The 14,842-nt window shown below is 49.9% G+C and overlaps 1 protein-coding gene across 1 annotated transcript in view; it reads right to left on the reverse strand.

Annotated features, from left to right (window-relative positions):
- LOC133360107 (glutamate rich 3-like) overlaps positions 1-14,423 on the reverse strand; it is a 35,889-nt gene extending 21,466 nt beyond the window's left edge. Inside the window, exon 1 of the mRNA XM_061578692.1 lies at positions 14,069-14,423. Within this exon, the coding sequence (XP_061434676.1) occupies positions 14,069-14,088 (20 nt within the window). The 5' untranslated portion in view covers positions 14,089-14,423. The remainder of the gene's footprint in view (positions 1-14,068) is intronic.
- Positions 14,424-14,842: the final 419 nt, after the last annotated feature.

Below are 14,842 nucleotides of genomic sequence, written 5' to 3' on the forward strand. Positions count from 1 at the left end.
TTCTCGGAAGTGTTCACATTTTTTTGAAGCAGTCTGTATATAAACGTGTCGTTAAACCCGCCACCACCCGACACAGCCAACTTAGTAAGGGTTGCCACGTAAACAGAACGTGGCCAATTCGTCACTAGTACAGCAATACCGGTTGTGTGTAGCAGAGCAAAGCCACAACATTTTAGATGACAATAAATTTTACAATCTGAGTACTCACATTGTAAATGTTGTGGCTTTGCTCTCCAAACACACCGGTGCGCTGTTCTAGCAACGAATTGGCCACGTTCTGTTTACGTGAATATATTCTTGTGAAAGGTGGTGTAGCGGTCAGGGCGCCGTGCTATGAACTCAGCGGACCTCAGTTCGACTCCCCGGCCACGGCTCACAGCGAATAAGTTCATTTTTTTAAAAAAATCAAGAATCGGAAAGTTTATCGGGATTCATGCCTCCTTCCCGGCAAACCACGTCCCGTTCACGACCGAAGACAAATATCGAACGGCACGGCGGAAAATTGCGTGGAGAGACACGCGCTTGGAACAGCGCAGACACACATGGATTAGAGGACAAACATTGATCTTCATCCAGCAGCGGAGAGGCCACGGTGATGATGATCATCCAAAACTGTTGGCAAAGTATCATTCAATTAGATGCGGGTGATTTAATTTTGCATCAACCTGGCGCCTCGTATGCTGTACGAGGTGGCCTTTAGCCAGCGTCGTCTCGAAGGGAGCCTGACTCTGCTGATGAGACGCTGGGTGTTGAAACCGGTCCAGAATGTTTTTTTTATTTGGCTTGAATCGACGCTGCACGAATGATGCCGCAGTACTCCCTGAAGGTGCCCGAATCGTGTGCAGCAATATATATAATATATATTCAAATATGCTCAAAATGCCCCCCCAATATTCAAATATGCTCAAAATGCCCCCCCCCCCCAATATATTGCTATAAAATAGATTTCTGTTTATATGATTGTGGTTATGGTTGTACTTTATTCATCCCTAATCTCTGCCATTACATTACAATGAAACAAGAAAAGGTAAAAAAACAGAACAATGTAATACAATACACTATTAGACATTATTGTAAAAAATAAATTAAAAGTCTGTCTTATGTGTTAGTGAATTTTTTTTTATATTTTAGGCAGGAAATGGCAGGAAATTCGTTTTAAAATTCGATTCTTTTTTCTTTTTTTTATTACACGCTTTCTATTAACTTACTCTGTCTGTTGTTGTATCCTCAAATCTTGTAACTCAATTTTAACCCACTTCCAAATGTGGTATCGATTGCAAACTTGGTATACTTACGTCACACTGATGACAATACTATGTTCTATCATTAAAAATAAAATATTTTTTTTAATATTATTTTTACACGCTTTCTATTAACTCACTCTGTTGTTGTCGTATCCTCAAATCTTGAACCTCAATTTCAACCCACTTCCCATTGTGGTATCGACTGCAAACTTGATATACTAATGTCATACTGATGACAATACTATATTCTATCATAAAAAATAAAAAAATAACTTTTTAAACAATCTTTTTTATATGGTATGTTTCGCCTTGGGCCTTATTGTCCACGCTCAACTGACGTTATGGCAAGCTTCGGGGCCACTTCCTGGAGTCGTGGAGTTCTTTCATTACTAGTCGGGTAGATTTCATTAGAGCGTGTTTTTAAAAAGTGTTTTTAAATATTACTTATTCTGGGGGGGACCCCCTGGAAGATTTGGTCCCCCCCAATGTTGACTCCATGGCTACGGCCTTACTGCGCTGTACTCCCTGAAGGTGCCGGAACGACGCGCGGGCAGCCACGCGGCTGACGGGATGAGTCAAGCACGTGTTGCGTTCTACGTGAAGAAACGCGAGTGTGTGCAGGAGACGTCGCGTCTACTTCGCTATTCATCGTTGTTATTTATCGTTGTTGTTATTAACGAAGCCAGGAGCGGGGCTCTGGGCGGCGGGACGCGGAGGGCCGAATAGTCGAGGCCGATAACGGAACGGCAGCCAAGAGATGGGACTTGTCCGAGAGGGGAATTCGTCCGCTGTGGAGAAGGAGCGGTGGAATCAGCTGCGTGTGAATGTGCTGGATGGATTGGTGGCAGGGAAGGGGGGTGTGAGTTGGGAAGACCTTCATCCAGCAGTGGATCGATCATGACCGACCACGACGACGATGCCCCATTTGCATGCCTATCCCTCCGAATTAAAAACATCAAAAGGAGTCTTCTTGGTTCTGTCGGTAAAGTCACGTAGAAGGGAAGTAATAAAATAATAAATATAAAACATAATAAAATAATATAATATTATAATATAATATTATATATTTTATTATGTTTTAGAAGGGAAGTAATAAAATAATACATATAAAACATAATAAAATTATATAATATTATAATATAATATATTTTATTATGTTTTATTTTTATTATTTTATTACTTCCCTTCTACGTGACTTTACCGAAAGAACCAAGAAGACGAATCCCTGCAGTCACGAAAGCTTTAAATCGAAAATCAAACAGAGTGTTCTCTAACGCATCCCATCAGCCGCGCGGCCCTTCTCGGAGGTGCTGTTCGCACGAATGAAATGACCGTCAGACATCTAAACATCGAATTGCCTGCGGGCGCGAAACGTCGGCTCGCCACCCGCTCGCGGCACCGGATGAGGCCACGGACGCCTTCCAAGAGACTCGCTGAACGCGAGACGACCGCTGGGACTCGTGCGTAAAAAAAACATCCTAAAGCACAAATGAGAGCGGACGCCCTGGGGTCACCGCGCCAGAGGTCAAAGGCGATGTCCACGTGCGGTGGTTTGCCACGAAGGGGGTGATGATGATGATGACACGATGGGTGATTGCCGGTCAACCCGCGGGTGTTTGGCAGCGGCTTTGCGGTCGCTATGGCCTCGACAGCCCCCCCCGTGTCTTATCTCATTTCGCTGCAACGCACGCGGCAGTAATGGGAGGTGAGTGGGTGGGGTGGTGCTACTGCTGGTGGTGGTTTACTTAACCCAAGGATCAACCTGGCTTCCTAGGGAACAGCCAACGCACACACGCAAAGATCACCCGGGTAGCCTACACAGTGATGTAGGGGCAAGTGCTGTTAGCGAGCGGCACCTATGAAGGGCGGAACTTCACACGAGGGAGGAGGAGGAGGGGGGTGAGTGGGGAACAGCACAACTCCCGGCCGCCTTTGTCTCCCCGGTGCTGATTTTTTTTTGTGTTTACACCTCGCAAGGTATTCACTTCCAGGGACCGGGTCGACCCTAGCGGGCGATCAGGGACCGCCGCTGGCCACGAGCTGGACTCAAACTCGAGTCGGCGGGGTTCGGAGTGTGGCGCGCTAACCACTGCGCCACCGCTCCCCCCCTGCCAAAAGCACATGGGGACTCACCACCCCCCCCCCTTGGAGTTCAATTGTCCCGCGCGAACGTGTGGCGACTCACTGTGGCCTCGCAGCGGATCGGCCTTGTGCACGTGAGACGTTTGAAAAATAATACTAACAATTAAACAACCGTGATGTTGTTTTTCTCTCTGTCCGTGCACTGTGCACAGGGTACGAGGCGCTAGGCATTTATAGCAGCCGCCAAATGCTCTAAACGCGTGATTTTGATTCTAAATGTGGAGGTGGATGGGGGTAACGCTCGGAGGACCCCCGGAGAAAAGTCCATGCGAGCACGCAGAGAGAGAGACACGCAAACTCCAAATATACAGCAGCAGGCGTCAGGGTCCGAATCGAACCCACGACCTCCTGTATATCAGGCGAGGTAGTTAACATCTCCTAGCCACCGTGATGATGATGATGAGAGAGACACGCAAACTCCAAATATACAACAGCAGGCGTCAAGGTCCGGATTGAACCCACGACCTCCAGTACACTAGGCGAGGTAGTTAACATCTCCTAGCTACCGTGATGATGATGAGAAAGAGAGAGACACGCAAACTCCAAATATACAGCAGCAGGCGTCAGGGTCGGGATCGAACCCACGACCTCCTGTATACCAGGCGAGGTAGTTAAGATTTCGCAACCGTGGCGCCCACTCAACCGTATTCATCAATAACACCGTGGCCTGGAAACGAAATGTATGATAGACGACGTTTCGAGCAAAGGCCCTTCTTCACTGCACAAAACAACTTGACTTTACTTGCTATGAAGAAGGTCCATCAACCGAAACGACACCTTCGATATATATTTTATTTTTTTATTTTAATGGTGTTGTTTTATTTTTTTACAGGGAATCGCATTGAGTTGCTATTGTTGACTGTGCTTGTGTGTCACTGACAACGCAGAATCATCATCATTAGCAGAATCATGAGCAGCAGCAGCTTCATTCTTAGCAGCAGCATCAGCAGCAGCATAATCATCATTAGCAGCATCATCATCAGAAGCAGCAGCATCAGCAGCAATATCAGCAGCAGCAGCATCATCATCAGCAGCAGCGTCATCATGATCAGCATCAGCAGCATTATCAGCAGCATCATCATCAGAAGCAGCAGCATCATCAGCAGCAGCAGCATCATCAGCAGCAGCAGCATCATCAGCAGCAGCAGCATCATCAGCAGCACCATCATTATCAGCATCATCAGCAGCATCATCATTGGCAGCAGCAGCATCACCATCATCATAAGCAGCATTATCATCAGCAGCACCATCATCATCACCAGCATCATCATCAACAGAGCAGTGTCCACGGACACACACACACACAATGTTAGCCTGTGCCATACAACGTATGTCTCGGGCACGTGCGTCGCACGGACGATGGTAGGACACCAAAGGACATCGTCCCTCCACACGGACAGCTCGCGACCGGCAACAAGACCCGCCCGACACCCAGCGCTGCTCCTTCAGAGGTGGCCTCCACACGGGGACTCCGAAAGTTCGTGACGTCATCCCACGTGGGGGACTGGGAGAAGTTCGTGAGATCGTGTCACGTGGGAAACTGGGAGAAGTTCGTGACGTCATCCCACGTGGGGGACTGGGAGAAGTTCGTGACGTCATCCCACGTGGGGGACTGGGAGAAGTTCGTGACGTCATCCCACGTGGGGGAACTGGGAGAAGTTCGTGACGTCATCCCTCGTGGGGGAACTGGGAGAAGTTCGTGACGTCATCCCACGTGGGGGAACTGGGAGAAGTTCGTGACGTCATCCCTCGTGGGGAACTGGGAGAAGTTCGTGACGTCATCCCACGTGGGGAACTGGGAGAAGTTCGTGACGTCATCCCACGTGGGGAACTGGGAGAAGTTCGTGACGTCATCCCACGTGGGGAACTGGGAGAAGCTCGTGACGTCATCCCTCGTGGGGAACTGGGCGAAGTTCGTGACGTCATCCCACGTGGGAACTGGGAGAAGTTCGTGACGTCATCCCTCGTGGGAACTGGGAGAAGTTCGTGACGTCATCCCACGTGGGAACTGGGAGAAGTTCGTGACGTCATCCCACGTGGGAACTGGGAGAAGTTCGTGACGTCATCCCACGTTGGAACTGGGAGAAGTTCGTGACGTCATCCCACGTGGGAACTGGGAGAAGTTCGTGACGTCATCCCACGTGGGGGACTGGGAGAAGTTCGTGACGTCATCCCTCGTGGGAACTGGGAGAAGTTCGTGACGTCATCCCACGTGGGGGACTGGGAGAAGTTCGTGACGTCATCCCTCGTGGGAAACTGGGAGAAGTTCGTGACGTCATCCCACGTGGGGAACTGGGAGAAGTTCGTGACGTCATCCCACGTGGGGAACTGGGAGAAGTTCGTGACGTCATCCCTCGTGGGGAACTGGGAGAAGTTCGTGACGTCATCCCTCGTGGGAAACTGGGAGAAGTTCGTGACGTCATCCCTCGTGGGAAACTGGGAGAAGTTCGTGACGTCATCCCTCGTGGGGAACTGGGAGAAGTTCGTGACGTCATCCCTCGTGGAGAACTGGGAGAAGTTCGTGACGTCATCCCACGTGGGGAACTGGGAGAAGTTCGTGACGTCATCCCTCGTGGGAACTGGGAGAAGTTCGTGACGTCATCCATCGTGGGGAACTGGGAGAAGTTCGTGACGTCATCCCTCGTGGGAACTGGGAGAAGTTCGTGACGTCATCCCTCGTGGGAACTGGGAGAAGTTCGTGACGTCATCCCTCGTGGGAACTGGGAGAAGTTCGTGACGTCATCCCACGTGGGGAACTGGGAGAAGTTCGTGACGTCATCCCTCGTGGGAACTGGGAGAAGTTCGTGACGTCATCCCTCGTGGGGAACTGGGAGAAGTTCGTGACGTCATCCCTCGTGGGGACTGGGAGAAGTTCGTGACGTCATCCCTCGTGGGAAACTGGGAGAAGTTCGTGACGTCATCCCTCGTGGGAACTGGTAGAAGTTCGTGACGTCATCCCTCGTGGGAACTGGGAGAAGTTCGTGACGTCATCCCACGTGGGGAACTGGGAGAAGTTCGTGACGTCATCCCTCGTGGGGAACTGGGAGAAGTTCGTGACGTCATCCCACGTGGGGAACTGGGAGAAGTTCGTGACGTCATCCCTCGTGGGAAACTGGGAGAAGTTCGTGACGTCATCCCTCGTGGGGAACTGGGAGAAGTTCGTGACGTCATCCCACGTGGGGAACTGGGAGAAGTTCGTGACGTCATCCCTCGTGGGAAACTGGGAGAAGTTCGTGACGTCATCCCTCGTGGGAACTGGGAGAAGTTCGTGACGTCATCCCTCGTGAGAACTGGGAGAAGTTCGTGACGTCATCCCACGTGGGGAACTGGGAGAAGTTCGTGACGTCATCCCTCGTGGGAACTGGGAGAAGTTCGTGACGTCATCCCTCGTGGGAAACTGGGAAAAGTTCGTGACGTCATCCCTCGTGGGGAACTGGGAGAAGTTCGTGACGTCATCCCTCGTGGGGACTGGGAGAAGTTCGTGACGTCATCCCACGTGGGGAACTGGGAGAAGTTCGTGACGTCATCCCTCGTGGGAATCTGGGAGAAGTTCGTGACGTCATCCCTCGTGGGAACTGGGAGAAGTTCGTGACGTCATCCCTCGTGGGGAACTGGGAGAAGTTCGTGACGTCATCCCTCGTGGGAAACTGGGAGAAGTTCGTGACGTCATCCCTCGTGGGGAACTGGGATAAGTTCGTGACGTCATCCCTCGTGGGAAACTGGGAGAAGTTCGTGACGTCATCCCTCGTGGGGAACTGGGAGAAGTTCGTGACGTCATCCCTCGTGGGGAACTGGGAGAAGTTCGTGACGTCATCCCTCGTGGGAAACTGGGAGAAGTTCGTGACGTCATCCCTCGTGGGGACTGGGAGAAGTTCGTGACGTCATCCCACGTGGGGAACTGGGAGAAGTTCGTGACGTCATCCCTCGTGGGAAACTGGGAGAAGTTCGTGACGTCATCCCTCGTGGGAAACTGGGAGAAGTTCGTGACGTCATCCCTCGTGGGGAACTGGGAGAAGTTCGTGACGTCATCCCTCGTGGGGAACTGGGAGAAGTTCGTGACGTCATCCCTCGTGGGAAACTGGGAGAAGTTCGTGACGTCATCCCACGTGGGGAACTGGGAGAAGTTCGTGACGTCATCCCACGTGGGGGAACTGGGAGAAGTTCGTGACGTCATCCCACGTGGGGACTGGGAGAAGTTCGTGACGTCATCCCACGTGGGGAACTGGGAGAAGTTCGTGACGTCATCCCTCGTGGGGAACTGGGAGAAGTTCGTGACGTCATCCCACGTGGGGAACTGGGAGAAGTTCGTGACGTCATCCCTCGTGGGGAACTGGGAGAAGTTCGTGACGTCATCCCACGTGGGGGAACTGGGAGAAGTTCGTGACGTCATCCCACGTGGGGACTGGGAGAAGTTCGTGACGTCATCCCACGTGGGGAACTGGGAGAAGTTCGTGACGTCATCCCACGTGGGGAACTGGGAGAAGTTCGTGACGTCATCCCACGTGGGGGAACTGGGAGAAGTTCGTGACGTCATCCCTCGTGGGGAACTGGGAGAAGTTCGTGACGTCATCCCACGTGGGAAACTGGGAGAAGTTCGTGACGTCATCCCTCGTGGGGAACTGGGAGAAGTTCGTGACGTCATTCCACGTGGGGGAACTGGGAGAAGTTCGTGACGTCATCCCACGTGGGGGACTGGGAGAAGTTCGTGACGTCATCCCTCGTGGGAAACTGGGAGAAGTTCGTGACGTCATCCCACGTGGGGGACTGGGAGATGTTCGTGACGTCATCCCTCGTGGGGGACTGGGAGAAGTTCGTGACGTCATCCCACGTGGGGGACTGGGAGAAGTTCGTGACGTCATCCCTCGTGGGAAACTGGGAGAAGTTCGTGACGTCATCCCACGTGGGGGAACTGGGAGATGTTCGTGACGTCATCCCTCGTGGGGGACTGGGAGATGTTCGTGACATCGTCCCACGTGGGCAACTGGGAGCAAGCAAGCCGAAGGCCGCCCTCGGCAGTGAGGGATACTCCTCGGGAGAAGTGGAAGACAAGAGAGGCGGGCACGTCCACGTGGCGGACAAAATAAGAAAGAGGGAAAAGCGGAAAAGAATAACCCCCAAGGAACCTTTGTGACTGCAATAAACTTCATTTTTTTAAACAAAATGTGACATTTTTGCCAATATCAAAGTATGTAAACATAAGAAGAGGTTTTACCCTTAATGGAAATAAAACAGGAGCTGTGTTAACATGTTCAAACACCTAAGGAATCTAGTTCATGCATAAAACACACACACGGTAGTTGTGGTGAACATGCATACAAACACGGCTCTGATACTAATATTCGATGCATTGTCTTTGAGACTGATTGGCCTTCATCAAAAACAGCGGCAGCCTTCTTCATGGCCCAGTCTCACCATCAGTGTCAGACCAGAGAACAAGGCTTTTTTGGGGGGGTTTTTGCACAGAGTTGGTGTACGGTGCTTTTTTCTGGAAGACTTTGCAGTTTTTTCCCTGGATTTTCTGTTTGCGCATAGCCACTTTAAGATGTTTTCATTGGTCATGTTTAATTTTTTTTGTTTGTTGCGGTTGCATCCGATTCAGGAGCCGAATGACTCACAGGGCTACACCAAAAAAATTAAACTGAAATGCCAAAAGGCGAACAGGACAAGGACAATGCCACGCGTATCAGAGCGTTCGTAGCTCGGCGTGAGCAGCTGCAACATGGGATACCTTTTTTGCCAGTGTCAAAGTATGAAATAAATAAAAAAATAAGTGTTATCCTCCTCTTTGGGTATTTCGGTAAAGTCACGTAGATAGAAAAATTATTTTAAAAAAATAATCACGACGTTTCGATCGCAACGCAAGCAATCGTCTTCAGGTGAAAAGAAAATACAGCAGGCGGACTGCTGAGGCACATGAAGTGTGCTAAGGGGCCGTCCCTAAATGACGTCACGCGATTTTGGACGATTTATGACCCCCCCCTCGTCACACGGCGTCACAAAAAGTCAGGCCCCCCCGCCTCAAATATGACGTCACAAAGCTCTCCCCCCCCCAAAACCATATTTCCATTTTGAAAATAAAACATGCTTCAAATCGCTTTAAACTATTGTCATTGTAGTGCGTATTTAATGTGGCGCTGCACTCTGATGTTGTAGGAGTGTTGTTATAACAATTAGTGTTCTTACAACAATTCTATATTTATTTAAATTTGCGCATTTTGATGTGACGTCAAATTTCTCAAACCCCCACCCCCCTCGTCACACATCGTCACAAATGTGTGACCCCCCCCCCCAGGTGCGTGACGTCATTTATGGACGCCCCCTAACACTGCTTGAGACTAGGCCATGAAGAAAACAATGCATTCTAGATTTCAAGCGTTCGTGACTGCAATGATTCATACTCTTAGGTTGTTTCGGTAAAGTCACGTAGGTAAAAAAAAATAGAAATTAAATAATAATAATGAATGAAAATAAATCAATTAAGTCACGACGTTTCGGAGGCAACACAAGTCTCCGTCTCCAGGTGGGACCGTCACAGCTAAATAAACTGTATCAGGTGAGGAAAAATCCAAGAGACAAGCTCTTAAATACAAGTTATTAAATACAAGTTAAGATCTTGTCTCTTGGATTTTTCCTCACTTGATACAGTAAATTTAGCTGTGACGGTCCCACCTGTGAGACGGAGACTTGTGTTGCCTTCGAAACGTCGTAATTTAATTGATTTATTTTCATTGATAATTATTTTATTTCTATTATTATTTTAAAAAAATATATTATTTTTTACCTACGTGACTTTACCGAAAAAACCTAAGAGTATGAAGACAATGCAGTCATATTGTTATTATCAGAGCCATGTCTGTTTGCATACTCACCACAAATACAGCGAGTGGTTAACGCGAACTTGATTCCATGCAAACGATTTATATTTGGTGTCTGGACACCTTAACACGCCTCCTGTTTCATTACCAGTAAGGGTAAAACGTCTTCTTACGTTTTCAAACTTAATTTTGCAATGTCTGTGATAAAGATTGCCAACTCAAGGATTTGGCCTACTCAGCAACTGGCCTCCGAAGCACGAAGATTTGTCTCTCGAGACACACAAAGACAAAGATCCCCCGTGTAGCCTCAACATATTTTTGGGGCAAGTGCTGTCCGCGAGCGCATGTCAAGGCCGGCACGGCACACGAGTTGGGTCGGTGGCCAGCACCACGCCCGACCGCCTTTCTCTCCCCAGTGACGATGTCTTTACGCACCGCGCCAGGTAATCACTTGAGGCCGAGTCGACCTAGGGGGAGGCCCAGGACCGGTTCGGATAATCGTCACCGGCGTTGGCCCACGAGCGGGAATCGAACTCGGGTCGCCGGGTTCGTAGCAAAGCGGCGTGCTAACCGCTGCACCACCGCTCCCCACGAGGGACACACAACAACAACAACAACCGCCATTCGCCACTAAGTGGCGGTGACGTCACCACAACACACAGGCCTATGGGTACATACACTTGTAGTGTAACAGCGCCGGCTGGTGGACAGCAGCGGCAACTGTGGTGGACAGACAGCGCACACGCCGGTGAGGGCGTGTGCACGGCGCGTGTGGGCAGGGCGGAGGAACTAGGACAAGGGTCACGGAGGAACCCGTACGGAGGCCCCTGGAACCTGCTAGCGGGTTCGAGAAGGGAGGAGCGGTCAGGGAGGAGACAGGGCCACGCTGGGAGCATAAAAGGAGCTGAGATCGGGCCGGAGGGGGGGGGGCTCAAGGCTGCCGGTTCTTTAGCGGCGACATCTCGTCGCCGTCGTTGCTAAACGTCTCCGCTGGACACTGCGCTACGGAGGATAGTAGTTGGCTATCTCAGTCGGCGCCGTCAGCGTTGTGTACAGGCTGGGCTGAGCTACTGTGGAGAGTGCGTGGACGAGACCGTGAAAGTTGTTAATGAAGAAAGTGCCTCTTAGAAACTCTGTCGCTGAAACGTTGACACTACACATTCACGGCACGAGACGGGCTCCATGGAGTAACCCGATGCGCTCTCTTAACTCTCCACATCCACTCGGTCTCCGCACTGGCCTCTCGCTCATCACGGTCGACTGCGTATGGTGCAAAAGAAGTTCACCGTACGTGCAGCATGTTGCTGTGAACAAGGGCCTTCCCTAATTTTGTAGCTTTCGTGACTGCAGGAATTATTGTTTGGTTCTTTCGGTAAAGTCACGTATAAAGATAAAATAATAAATTAAATAATAGCATACGACGTTTCGATTGCAACACAAGCAATCATCATCAGGTATAAATGAAATAGCAACAAAAAATCTAACCAGAAAACTATAGACAGACATATAAGCAGACAGATATCACCAAGATACATAGAGAGAGTAACACAGGTACAGAGAGGGGGATCGTCTCTGTGGGGTGGCCTTAAATAGACAGAGGGGGGCGGAGGCAGAGGGAGGGGTTAACCGCCTCCCTCTATTTAAGGCCACCCCACAGAGACGATCCCCCTCTCTGTACCTGTGTTACTCTCTCTATGTATCTTGGTGATATCTGTCTGCTTATATGTCTGTCTATAGTTTTCTGGTTAGATTTTTTGTTGCTATTTCATTTATACCTGATGATGATTGCTTGTGTTGCAATCGAAACGTTGTATGCTATTATTTAATTTATTATTTTATCTTTATACGTGACTTTACCGAAAGAACCAAAGAATAAGGGCATTCCCACCCAGTTGCTTCGGCAATATTATCAGAATGGCAATGTTGTATTTATACCGCAGCAGGAGGAATCCGATGATCTATGAAGCTATTTTTTTCTTTTCACAGATGTCCGGTAAAGGGGCATGGGGTCAGAAGGTTATAGCAACAGAGAGTTTCAAAAAAACACGACGGGAGTGGCAAAGCATATGACAGGTAGACAAATCACTTTAAAAACATATACAGATAAAACTAAACTATATATTATACCCTCTGGTTCTTTCGGTAAAACCACGTAGATATAAGAAGAAAAAATAATGAAAAGAACACGACGTTTCGGTCGTAACACAAGCGTCCGTCATCAGGTGAGAAGTAATGATCTGCTGTTGTGCTTTATATAGGCACAGGAAGGAGGGGGGAACTACACATATATTAAATTTCGATTGAAAGCTTTCATGACTGCAGGGATTCATCTTCTTGGTTCTTTCGGTAAAGTCACGTAGAAGGGAAATAATAAAATAATGGAAATAAAACATAATAAAATAATTCTCACGACATTTCGGCCACAACGCAAGCAGCGTCTTTCCGACAGACCTGTTCTTCACCTGAGGACGGCTGCTTGCGTTGTGGCCGAAACGTCGTGAGAATTGTATTTTATGATGTTTTAGTTTTATTATTTTATTATTTCCCTTCTACGTGACTTTACCGAAAGAACCAAGAAGATACATATATATATATTATTAACAGCTAAAAGCCCACTGAGCTATTAGCTGCTATTGTCAGAAGCGACCTGGTCAACATGTAGCTTATCATCATCATCACGTGGACATTTATAGCATCAAGACAGTCTAAATAATCGAGACGCACGTTTCTAAGCTCCGATTAAGTTACCTAACGCGACGTGGGGGTGGGATATTGAGATGTAACTCAGAGGAGGCCGCCACGCGTCCCACTATTAAGTCGTTAGGCGACATTCTATCCGTGGGGGGGGAGGAATTCGATCAGAAGGCCGACCACGCGTGTGGCCTTCGCACAGCAAGGGCCTTCAACAGGACCCGGACCAAACGGAGGCCTCCAGGTGGCTCAGAGGTCGGAGGCGCTCAGAGGATGGGTTCGAATCCGGGTCTCAGCCAGTGCCCCGTGGTTAAACCGGGAGTCTCTAGTGCAGGAAGTTGATGGTTTCACGCTGGTCACCAGTGACTCACACGGAGACTCAAACTCATATAGAGATCCACAGACTTACAAAGAGACACATAGACTCACACGGAGACCGATAGACTCACGCAGAAACACAGACTCACATAGAGATCCATAGACTTACATAGAGACACATAAAATAACACAGATACCCATAGATTCACACAGAGACTCATTAACTCACATAGAGACCGATAAACTCACAGAGACCTATAGACTCACATAGAGACCCATATAATCACATAGAGACCAATAGACTCACACAAATACCCATAGACTCACACATAGACACATAGACTCACACCGATACTCATAGACTCACATAGAGACCCAAAGACTCACATAAAGACCCATAAACTCACATAGAGACCAATAGACTCACATAGAGACCCATAGACTCATATAGAGACCCATAGACTCACATTGAGACTCACAAACTCACACTACGACTCATACACTCACACAGAGACCCATAGACTCACATAGAAACCCATCGACTCACACAGAGACCCATAGACTCACACAGAGACCCATAGACTCACATTGAGACCAGCACACTCACACGCACCCCCCACGTGAAACAGAAGCACTGAATCCGCGCGGTGCCAAGGAGCGAGGCGAGGCTCCAGGACCCCGCACGGCCACGAGCGAGGCAGCTGGTGGCCGGGGTCGAGGCTCAGCACGGAGCGGCAGCTGAACGCGCGCAGGGCGAGAGCGTCCCAAGAGCAGTGGCACTGCGGTCGCCTTCATCCAGCAGTGGATTGATCACGACGATGTCGACGGAGGGGGAGTGGGTTCGACTCGCACACTCACCCGTCAGTTGATGCGCTCATGGTTCCACGTCCTCTCTGCGTCTCCCGCTCTGTCTTTCTCTCCTCTCGCTCTCTGCTCTCTGTGTGTGTGTGTGTCGCGTCCTCCCTCCGTCCCCTTCGTCCCGGTCTCAAACCGTGGCACCCCCGTGAACTGCAGGGTCAAGGAGGGGGTGATAGTGATGGTGTGGTGAGCCTCGCGACGATTTTCACGCGCGGGGGGGACGGGGATTCAGTTGCGTAATGAGTTACGGGCCTTGTCTGGGTGTCTGTGTTCGAGTGTGGCTCTCGCTCGCTCTCTCGCTCTCTCTCTCTCTGCTCGCCTCTCACTCTACCACCCAACCCTCTTCCCCCTGGCATTCACAAACAGTTTGTTGCTAGGTGAGTGCGTTGACGGGCCGTGCATTTTAAAACCCATCAATGCCCGCGACCCCCCCCCCTCCAACGCTCCCCATCTCCTCCTCCAAACCTCCCTCGCCTCGCCTCCTCTCCCCCTCCTCCTTGGCTCCTCTGTCACCGCCAGGGCCACGGGTGGCTAGGAGATGTTAACTCCCTCGCCCGGTATACAGGAGGTTCGTGGGTTCGATCCGGACCCTGACGTCAGCTGTATATTTGGAGTTTGCATATCTCTCTCCCCGTGGTGAGATGTTAACTCCCTCGCCCGGTATACAGGAGGTTCGTGGGTTCGATCCTGATCCTGACGTCAGCTGTATATTTGGAGTTTGTGTGTCTCTCTCTCTCATCATCATCATCACGGTGGCTAGGAGATGTTAACTCC

Source organism: Lethenteron reissneri, chromosome 67 (genome assembly GCF_015708825.2).
Source record: "Lethenteron reissneri isolate LAM-NWPU_2019-01 chromosome 67, ASM1570882v1, whole genome shotgun sequence".
NCBI lineage: Eukaryota > Metazoa > Chordata > Hyperoartia > Petromyzontiformes > Petromyzontidae > Lethenteron > Lethenteron reissneri.